The sequence below is a fragment of the Cervus canadensis genome, chromosome 32 (assembly GCF_019320065.1).
Source record: "Cervus canadensis isolate Bull #8, Minnesota chromosome 32, ASM1932006v1, whole genome shotgun sequence".
NCBI lineage: Eukaryota > Metazoa > Chordata > Mammalia > Artiodactyla > Cervidae > Cervus > Cervus canadensis.
In genome coordinates, this window is record NC_057417.1 from 14807062 (window position 1) to 14818257 (window position 11196).

The following is an 11196-nucleotide window of genomic DNA, read 5'->3' on the forward strand; positions in this document are numbered from 1 at the left end:
AATATTATATTCAAAACTTGTTAAGAGACAAGAAAAATGTGCCTCTTTTAAGACATTCAAGATGAACACAGCAGTCTTCAATTTTCAATGTCATGGCCATTTCAGAGAGAAAAGGTCTAAGTTCAGTGCTGTGAATTGTTCTGGCTGCTTTCCATGGAGGGAGGCTGGAGTGAGCTTTGCCCTGGGCTGACACTGTTCCTTGTCACTGATTAACCAGCTTTGTAGGAAGGCTGCTTCACTGCCATCCTGTTCGGCCTGGAGAGTGATACTTGGCAAATCTTCGGAGAGCAGAAAAATGTCCACTCGCTATCACCAAGCTGCTAGTGATAGCTACCTGGAACTTCTGAAGGAGGCCACCAAGAGAGATCTGAATCTTTCTGATGAAGATGGCATGACCCCCACACTCCTAGCAGCCTACCATGGGAACTTGGAAGCCCTAGAAATAATCTGCAGCAGAGGGTAAGTTCAACCCAATGGTTTTGACTGGAAACTGTTTATGGGAGGATATTGCAGATAGGAGCAAAGGCAGGGAATTAGTGAAAATACTTTGCTCTCATTCTAGTCTGTGTAAAAACTGTCTTTTTAGAGGAAATGAGAAAAGTTCCCAGCGATATTCTCTTTCCACCCTGAGAACTGGCACCATGGGGTGGCCGATCCCTTATGAGCCACACACACAGAAATCCTGAGCTCTAAGTCACCATTATTTCCCTTCGGGGTAAGATATTTGAATTCTGTAGCTTTAAAACTCCTTTCCATGACATGTAAATGCTAGACTCTTTAAAAAAGATCAGTGATCTACCTGGTTTTAAGATGTGAAGTATACTAGGAACAAATGATGTGTTTCTTCTTTTTTTCATCTGTGCCATTAAAATCCCATAGCCTTAAAAAAAAGAGTCAATGCAAGTGCAAGTTCATGGTTCTTAGATGAAATTTCTGGATTTATAAGTATAAAAGGGAACTTCAACCTATCTTAATTACCACTGTGGCTGTCAAATACATACATGTACATATACTCTCCCTTCAAATTCTAAAGCAGAAATTAGCTAGCTTCTGTCTTCTACTTGTTGCTGGAGGGGCTAGTCAGCATTGACAACTATAACTCCAGGTAGACTAAAGAAAGAAAAAAAGAAAATGTGAGTAAAGGAGACAAGTGAATTTATACATATTAATATATAACATATGTATTTATTAATACCTATATCTGCTCTGTGTCAACCATTTTGCTAGATCAACAAGAGAAATATGATTCTTCCCATCTTCAAATGGTGATCAAATTTGAGAGAGGAAATGTCATGAATGTGTTATAAAGGGATAAAGAGAGAACACTAAATAAATAAGACAGGTATCCCAATCTAGGTAGTGAGGGAAGGCTTTCTTGAGCATCTAAACTGGAGTTTGAACGATAAGGAGTTGGCCAGATGAAGGTGGAAGGAAGAGTACTGTATTCTAGGCACTGAAGAGGTCAAGTGTGGCTGGATATGGCTTGAGTGGGGAGAGGCCAAGTTGTAAGCGAGGAGACCAGACACAAGAGTCTTGTAGACTCTTTTAAGGAATTGAACTTTTCCCCAAGGACATGGAAAGGCACTGTGGTGGGTTTGTGCAGGGGAGCCACCTGGTAACTTTTTGTTTACAAAATTTTCCTCAGGCGCTTGTATAGCAGTTAAAGAAAATGTTCAGGGACTGTTTTAATGGTTGAGATGAGGGGCGAACTGGACTAGGAAAGTGGCAGTGGGAACAGAGAGACGTGGATGGATGGCAATTTGGATGTGGAATTGATTATAATTGACTGAACGTTGAGTGGGTAGAAGGAAGAGGAGGATCAAGTTTGAGCTTTGACAGGATGTTGGATGTTGGCAACCTTTATTGAAGTGAGAGGTACTTTAAGGAGTTAGAAGAACCAAAGGTGGAGAGAATTCCTGAGTTGAAGACCAAATGAGGAAGTGAGTGGAGTTGATGTACTCCATTCCTTTTAACTTCCATTTTCCAGGTTTTCCAGACATCACCCTCTACCCCGACCCTTTCAGCCAAGCTCTTTCAGAATGGAACACTGTATCATCTTTCTTCTTCTCCCAAACTTTCTTCACCTACTCAAAGTATATAACCTCTGCAGGAAGTGCAAGAGGTCAGTTACCATTTCACAACCAGTGCTGAAAACCCTTTCCCATTTTAAGGTCCAATTTAAATGAGAGGGCCTAGATGTTCTCCTATGCTCTCTCTCTCTCTTTGTAAGCCTGAAACATTTTCTTATACAAATTGTTCTACTGGTCTTTACTTATGACAAAATTAACATAAACTAAGCTCCCCAAATTAAACTATATATATGCACACAGATTATAAAGAATAAAATACTCTGTTTTGTCATATATATATTGTGTGTATAAAATATATATAGAACCTACAAATATATGCACACATATATTAAAATGTATATATTATATATAAATAATTACACATGCCTATTTGTACATATACATGAAATAGTATACTAAGTAAACATTTTTTGTGTGGTATGCAGTTGTTTTTTTTTACAACTCAATATATCATAAACATTTTTTCCATGTCAGCATGTATTCTTTTACAGTTTAATTTTCAGGAACTTCTTAGTATTCTAGTTAATGAATATAATATATAAATATATTTTTTAGTCAATCTCTCTTTTGAACAAATAACTTGTTTCCCATGGTTTAAATAGTGCTGTGATGATTATCCTTGTACATAAGTCTTTACTCATGTTTTCTTGAGAACAAATTCTTCAAAGTGAAATTTCTGGATCAGTAGGCACATATACCATTTAAAAACTTTTTTGGTGTCTATTGACAAATTGCTCTTCAGAAAGTGAGCACCTGTTTCTGTCAATATTGTAGGTTTGAAATGATATATCAATGTGCCTTTAATGTTCTTTGGTTACTGGCAGGGTTGAAAATTTTTTTATATTTTGAAGTCATTGTATTTCCATTTTTGTCAGCTAAGTATTTATAACCTTGTCCTACTTATATATTGGAGTCTTCAACATTTCTCATTGATTTTTTTAAAGTTAGAATATCAGCCTTTTGTCACTGTATTTCCAAATATTTTCACAAATCATAATTCATATTTTTGACATCAGATATTTAATATCAGTGAAAATATAAATTTAAATACATATATTTATGTACTTAAATATATCAATTTTACTATGTAATTCCAACTTTGAGGTCATGCCTAAATATTGACAGATATTTTCTTTAGTACTTTAGTTTTTTTTATTTTAAATAACTCATATTTTATTTCTTTAAGATTTGAGATTGTGATCTAACTATGTCTTCTCCAAGTGGCTAGTCATTTGTCCCTAAGCATTTTGTCATATAATCCACTCTTTATGTATTTATTTGGCATGGTAATTTCTCTCAATGTAATTGTTTGATATTTATTAAAAACTGATTATGAACATCAACATTCTAACCCTGGTTAGTCCTTCCTTCTCAACTCTTGTCTTCTGGATCAGTTCTAATACATCCCAGATTTTTTTTCCTTCTCTCTAGGAGCGTTTAAGATCTGTTAAGTTGGCCTGGTATAAACTTATAAAAATGTCTTATAAGCGTTTTCACAGATCACCACCTATTTTGATCATTGAGTGTGTGTGCTATTCACTCAGTTGTGTCTGACTTTTTGCGACCCCATAGGCTGTAACCCACCAGACTCCTGTGTCCATAGAATTCTCCAGGCAAGAATACTGGAGTGAGTTGCCATTTCCTTCTCCAGGGGAATCTTCCCAACTCAGGGATCAAAACTGGGTCTCCTGCATTGCAGGCAGATTTTGATCATAGCCAATCTTTAAACACTTGTGTGAGAACAAAATGCCCATTACATTTAAGGGGGCTAAAAAGTAAAACCAATCAAAAATTGAATTTAGATGTAAATCACTTATTGAGGTCTACTGCAGTCTGATGATTTTAGTGTCTTTCTGTCACTACCTGATTGAACTATGGATCATGTGACAAGCAATAATATCCAAACTCTGGCTTTGTTAAAAACTGTTTTTCTTCCTATTTTACTTTTAAAGATGGAAAGCAATAATTACCTGTCTTACATTGGGAAGATAGCCTCAGTTATACAGAATTTGATTTTGCTTTTAAAACATGCAAGCGTTTTTTAAAGCATTTTTGTTCTATTTTCTAAAATGAAAATAATTTTTTTCCTTTCTGATTCTCAAAGGAATACAAACTTTTTGTAACATTTCACGTCATATTGGAAAATATACTTAATAAAGCAAAAATCACATGAATTCTCACAGTGATTAACATTCGGGTATATATTCCTTCAGATGTTTCCCTTTAAGAACATACACTTAAATGTACCTACATTCAGCCCTTAAAAAGGCAATCACAGTATACAAACTCTTCTGGATTATTCTTCTAATTATTTAATAATAGAGTATTGACCATCTGCAGTTAAAAGGAAGATTCATGACATTATTTTCATTGGCTATATAGTATCCTGCTTTATAGTTTCATTACAATTTATTTTATCAGTTATTTGTTCATGACATTTAATTTGAACCCAGTTTTTGTATAAGATGGGATGAGCATCCTTGATCACTCATCTTTGCACAAATGTCTGATATTTCCTCAGGATAAATTCCTTAAAGCAGAATTGTTGATTCAAAGGAGCACTATGTTTTACAGTCTTTTGGCACATACTATGCCAGGAAATTTGAACCACTCTATGCTTCCTCCAGCATTCTTCGTTTCCTCACACTCCTGCCAAAACTGAGTATTATTATTCTTTTTATTTGTTGCCTATCTGATAGGCAAATAGATGGTGGTGTATTACTTTCAATTGCATTTATTTGATTACTAATGAGTCTAAATATTCCTTCTTTGTAGAAAAACATTTTTTGAAAAAGTGATCTGCTTTTCTGAGATCAACTCCAGAAAAAATCAAATCAACTTCAAAAGGAGAAACTGAAATGGAACAGATGCTCAGAGTAATTTAATATAAGAAAATTGCCTATTTTGCAACAATAATAAAAATTATTTCCAAAATGTACTAATCTACTAAAAAGCAAGGGCAAAATATGATTACTTAAAATCTTTTCATTGAGTTTCTCTTTTGGGAAAAAAAGGATAGAAAAAAAATCAAATAAAAATTTTATGAATTTAGACCACAGAAACAATATGACATCAATATTGTATTCAGATCAACAAATGAGGGGGATGAGTTTTTGAATATCTGGACAGGAATGTGTAATGGTTCTATCAAAAAATGTGAAAGACACCAGAGATTGAAAGACAGAGTTAAGAAGAACCCCCAAATTGTCAATAGAAAAAATTTTAATTTAAGTAGTACATCAATTTGGAAAGTTGTCTGTAAATAGAATTTCTGCAAGTGGAAATAACTTAAATGTTCCAGGGCAACTCATGAATCAGCTTACTGACAGTTTCATCTTTAAATTTGGAATTTTGTGTTTCTTAGGAGAGCAACAATCTTTAAGGGTCACCTCAGGTTTTCTTCATGTTCTTCCTACTTTTGAAGGATCATTTAAGTTCCCTTGGGTGGGGAAAATTCCCCTGTTTTATGACCTGAAGCATGTGGATTTAATCCAACCTCTTAATACTTGCAACATCCTCACCCAAACTCACTCCTCTCAATAATTTCTTTTTTAACTTACCCAATCTAATGTCAGGCAAATTTAACCCGTATGTTTATATTTGCAGTAATGTCTTAGATGTTTTACAGCCTCTCTTTGAAGTCTTTTGAACGTGGTGTTTGGTTAAAATAAATAAAAAGTGAAACGCCATCTTTGAGGCTACTGTGCCTCCCTAAGATGCACAACTGTTTTAAGGTTGAAAGAGGTCTCCTCTGATCCAAGACAACTAAATCAGGCAGACTGACTAGACCTCTTTTGAAAACGGTTGTGCAACAGAATCATGTTATTTAATACTTGCTTTCCTTAGATTCAATTTCATTTTCTTTCCTTCCTCTTTGAACTTATTTCCCTTCCTCTATCTCTGGCCACACTGAGTATATTCCTGGTGTCCCAAATATGTAACGTCACCTATATGTGCATCTGCTTACACTCACTGTTCTCTCTCTTCAGAAGGAAGTTGCCAACTGTCACCTTATGGCTGGATCTAGCCCACAGCATGTTTAATTTGGACCTCACTGTAATTTTCTCTTAAATTTAAGCTAACACTTAAAAATCAAAAAGCTTCACCTGAGATTCTGGATTTCTGGTTTTGTTTGGAAAATGGAAGCTCTGGCAATATCATGTCTGCTTTTATTCAGGATAGCAATTAGCCACAGCTGAACAGTGCCTATTCTTTTAGATGGAGCTTAAACTTAACTATGACTTTGTTGAAAAAAAAAATGTGGCCCCATTAAGTTACTTACATCACATCTTGGCTTCTTTAGGTTGTGTTTGAGACATCTGCTAGGAGATGTGGAAGATATCATACAAAGGACAAACGACACAGGTTTTGCCCTCTGAGACGTATTATCTAAACAGGGCAGGGTGTATTTGACGAATTAAGATTGTAAGTGTTGAAAGGCCAGAAGGGTTATTGTAGTGTTGCAGGAATTTACCAGATGGGTACAAGAAAAAAATATATGAAATTAAGTATTTTGAGTTTAGAGTCAAGGGAAATGATAACAGGTAAAATTTATTGAGTATTCACTATGTGCCAAGCACTTTTCTAATGCTTTATGTATGTTGACTTTATTCACATTATAGTTCTATGAGTAGGTAATATTATCCTCAATTTATAGACAAGGACAATGAGTCCTAGAAAAGTTGAACTTGAGGCCTCATTGCAGGTAGAAGGAAAAGCGGAGGGGAGTTAAGGTAAGACCACATTGTGTTGGAGACCATGAGACATGGAGGCAGGCCTGAGCCAAAGTGTACTGCGTTGAACTGGTGGGCAAATCAGTTGAGTGCTTGGTCTTATTTACCCCTCTGAGAGTTGTTCTTCTCTTTCATTTTTAAGAGAAAGATTGTGATTTGTGGTAGTGGTGGTGGGGGCAGTGAATGTGTAAGTGCTTTATAACAAAAAAGCATGAAGAAACCAAAGTTTCCCATGGAGGAATTATGATACAAATCTGATTCACTAAATTATAGGACACTGGTTGGGTCACCTTAACTAGTGCAGGTCTTAACTTGCAGTGAACTTAACCTGGGGATCTTGTTAAACTTCAGATTCTGATTCAGGAAGTCTGGGATGAGGTCCAAGATTCTGCATTTCCAACAAACTTGAAGGTGATGTTACTGCTGCTGGTCTATGAACCAGACTTTAAATAGCAAGGAACAGAAGGATCACAGTGCATTAACATGCCAGTTGCAAGGGCATGGACCTTTCCTCCTGTTTCACCTGCTGCTTACCAGGCATGTTAAGACACCTTCTCAGACTCTCTCTCCTGCCATCCCATGGGGCTAGCCTGGCCAAAGGCGGCAGAGATCCTGATTTTGGAGTCTGGACTAGGGCAAGGGAAGGTGCCCTTTAGTACCTGTATTATCAGAGTTCTCAACAGTGGCTTGGGGTCAGAGCCATAATTAACAGTAAGTTATTACTTTTCATTTATGCTTGTTTGTAACTTAAGGCCTCACAGGAGAAGGGCAAGGGGGTGGGGATTTAGTCTGGGGCAGGATTCTAGTAGATATTCATTCCACAAATCTTCTTTACCTACCCTGTACCCTTAATGCTATCTAATACTGCCCCCAATTCTACCTTGAACTATTATAGTGTTAGTCGCTCAGTCATGTCCAACTCTGCAGCCCCATGGACTGTAGCCCACCAGGCTCCTCTGTCCATGGAATTCTCCAGGCAAGAATACTGGAGGGGGTAGCCATTTCTTTCTCCATGGGATCTTCCCAACCCAAGGATCAAACCAGGGTCTCCTGCATTATAGGCAGATTCTTTTACATCTGAGCCATTAGGGAAGCCCAAACCACTCGTTATTATGGGAAAGTAAAGTGAGGAATCAATAGGCCCTTTGTACAAATATTAGTTGTATTAGACACTGCTTCCTGCCCAGCATCCATTCCTCTTTTCTTTCTTGCTGTTGGGAAACCAGTTTTGTTATTATTTATTTCCTTACCTATGACTCAGATTAGCTAAGACTGTAACTGAGCTGGAACTGTAACTGAGCAAGCGGGCTTGTTGCCCACCGTGCAATGGAAAGAGCAAGGCAATGGTCTTGGCAGAGAGAAAAGGCTTTACTGAAGGGTGGAAACAAGGAGACAAGAGGCACTGCTTTAGATTCATCTCTTTGATTGGCTTTTGAATGGAGTATTTACTGTGGAAGTAAGGTAAAAGAGGGGGAGGCTGCTTAGAAACACATGATGGAAAGTAAGTGTAAGTTTCAATGTAAGTTTCAAGAGTGGAGGCAGGACAGTCCTTCATGCCTCTTCATGGGTTACATGTGCAGTTTTAGAGATGAAAGGGTCCAGTATGTAATATGTAATGGATTTTCAGCCTGTGATATCCGAAGTGCACCATCAGTCATTCGAGTCCCTCAGGGCGTCTGTGTGATGCACATGCTCAGTTGGAGGGGCTGTCAGCAAGCTGTTTCCACATCTGTGGTTTCCCTGATACACTGTGAAACAGGTTTGGTGTTCTTGATGTTATCATTTTTGTTTCTATCTTGTGTCTACCTTATGAACCTTGATCCTTTAAAGGTACAGGATATGGTTTCAGAACCAGCTCTATCTAACAAGCTCAGGAGAGATGATTGCTAAGTTTTAGGAAGTCTGAATCAGATAAACAATTCATTGTTAAAAATAAAATTATATAAACTTAAATTTAATAAATTATATCAAAAAGGTAATACTCAAAACTTATTCCTTTCTAATTATTTTACCACATTTTACTATATTATCTTTGCTCTTAAGATTGTGCACATCTATTAAATATCTATGTGGTGGGAATAATTTATAATCAATTGCTACTATGCCTCTCTTCCAAATTCTGTGTCCAGTAATGTCATATTAGTGCGTAAAATGTGTTGTGGTGGTATATTTACCCGACAGAAATTGGCACATGCTATATAAATCAGTGTTTGATTCTTTTCCCTTAATGAGATGGTTGTTAACATTTAGCAGCATAGCATGGGGTAATCCTATCTAGGGGAAAAGTCTAATCTCAGATAAAGAAGGTAGCTCTATTTCCTTTCTCCTAGGATGTGATCTGATTCTGGCCAATGAGACATGAAAGTTACTCATTTTGGGAGTTTCTTAGAAAGCTTTGTTGCTTCTAAAAACAAGATACAGGGTAGATATGGATTGTTTCTGGTCACGTGATGCCTAAATGTGACATATCTGGACTTTCAAAGTTATCTTGTAACAATGTCAAGGCAAGATTAACTTGCATTTTGTTCTTTGTTTTAATTTTTTATTTCTTAGACCTCATCTTCAGAGAAAAAAATTAGTATATATTTTTTATATTTTCTCTTCTAGAGGGGATCCTAATAAATGTGACATCTGGGGAAATACTCCTTTACATTATGCAGCCTCCAATGGTCATGCCCACTGCGTCTCGTTCCTGATCAACTTTGGTGCCAACATCTTTGCTCTGGACAATGACTTACAGTCTCCGCTGGATGCTGCTGCCAGCAGAGAGCAGAATGAATGTGTCGCTCTTCTGGATAAGGCTGCCACCTCCCAGAACATCATGAACCCCAAGAAAGTCACCAGGCAGAAGGAGCAGGCTCAGAAGAATGTCAAGAAGCAGATCAAAGAGTGTGAAAGGCTCCAGGAGAAGCACCAAAATAAGATGGCCCGCACATACAGCAAGGAGGAATCTGGGACCCTTTCTTCTTCCAAGGGAACTTTCTCTAGGTCACCCCTTTCAAATGCTTCTGCTTCTAATACATTTGGGTCACTGTCTAAGGGTATTAAAGATACCCTGAAGCTTAAGTTCAAGAAGAACAAAGATACAGCAGAGCAGTTAGGGCATGAGAGCAAAAGTGGGCAGAAGAATGTGATGGAAGTGTTCAGAGAGGATGAGGAAGACGAATTCTCAGGGGACTTCATAGAGAAGCTCCAGTTATCTGCAGAGGGGGACAGCTGTATGCAACACGAATCCATTCTCAACCGTCCAGGTCTAGGAAATGTTGTTTTTGGAAGGAATAGAATATTCAGCCCTGAAGACATCTCAGACAGCAGGAGGGAGCTGGGGTTTACAATGCCGAGTGAATTGCTTCAGAGACAAGGAGAAGCTGAGGCTGATGAAGAGGGAGAGGAAAACAACCATGAAGATGATCTGCCTTGGGATGAGGATGAAGTGGACTGGGAGGAAGATGTGGTTGACGCTACTCCCCTGGAAGTGTTCTTGCAGTCCCACTACTTGGAAGAATTCCTTCCTATTTTCATGAGAGAGCAGATTGATCTGGAAGCTCTGCTGCTTTGCTCTGATGAGGACCTTCAGAGCATCCAAATGCAGCTTGGTCCCAGGAAGAAAGTTCTTAATGCCATAAATAGAAGGAAGCAGGTGCTACAACAGCCTGGGCAGTTGGTTGACACCAATCTCTGATGGAGTGTTGGGTCAACAGGGTGAGTCTATAGAGGTGGGGGTGATGCTGTGGAGATATTCCAGGCAATACCTACTCTGTACCCAATACCAGACTACTGGGTTTCTACGGTTTTGGAGGTGTCCACCTAAGAAAGAAGGCCAAATTCTACTCTGAGAAATACTCTGTACCTAAATTCATATAAACCACTAGTGAGAAACTCAAGGAGGTAAGAAACGGGAATAAGGAAATGACATTTCTCTTCAATTATCTTTTTGATATTTTTGAATATAGAAAGGATTAAATGGATGACAGAGAACAGAAAAGACTTTACTTCCTAACTCTGAACTTAAAATTATAGTCTCCTATCACACTGCTTCTGCTGCTGCTAAGTCGCTTCAGTTGTGTCCAACCCTGTGCGACCCCATAGATGGCAGCCCACCAGGCTCCTCCATCCCTGGGATTCTCCAGGCAAGAGTACCAGAGTGGGTTGCCATTTCCTTCTCCAATGCATGCATGCATGCTCAGTCACTTCAGTCGTGTCTGACTCTGTGCGACCCTGTGGACAGCAGCCCACCAGGCTCTTCTGTCCACGGGATTCTCTAGGCAAGAATACTGGAGTGGGTGGCCACTTCCTTCTCTGCTCCTATTACACTAGCTGCTGCCTAATTTCTGATCCTTAGCTCCATGACTTTACCTGTTGATGGAAACTAA

The 11196-nt window shown here is 38.1% G+C and overlaps 1 protein-coding gene across 1 annotated transcript; it reads left to right on the plus strand.

Annotated features, from left to right (window-relative positions):
• Positions 1-242: 242 nt before the first annotated feature.
• ANKS4B (ankyrin repeat and sterile alpha motif domain containing 4B) lies at positions 243-10980 on the plus strand. Its single transcript, XM_043456188.1, has 2 exons — positions 243-459; positions 9431-10980. Exons 1-2 carry the CDS (start codon positions 296-298, stop codon positions 10503-10505), a joined length of 1239 nt encoding a protein of 412 aa, XP_043312123.1. The 5' UTR covers positions 243-295; the 3' UTR covers positions 10506-10980.
• Positions 10981-11196: the final 216 nt, after the last annotated feature.

Excerpts from the sequence above, each read along its gene's own strand:
- ANKS4B (XM_043456188.1), top strand. The coding sequence starts at position 296 with ATGTCCACTCGCTATCACCAAGCTGCTAGTGATAGCTACCTGGAACTT. Across the intron at positions 460-9,430 it reads GAAATAATCTGCAGCAGAGG|AGGGGATCCTAATAAATGTG; the intron begins GTAAGTTCAACC and ends TTTCTCTTCTAG.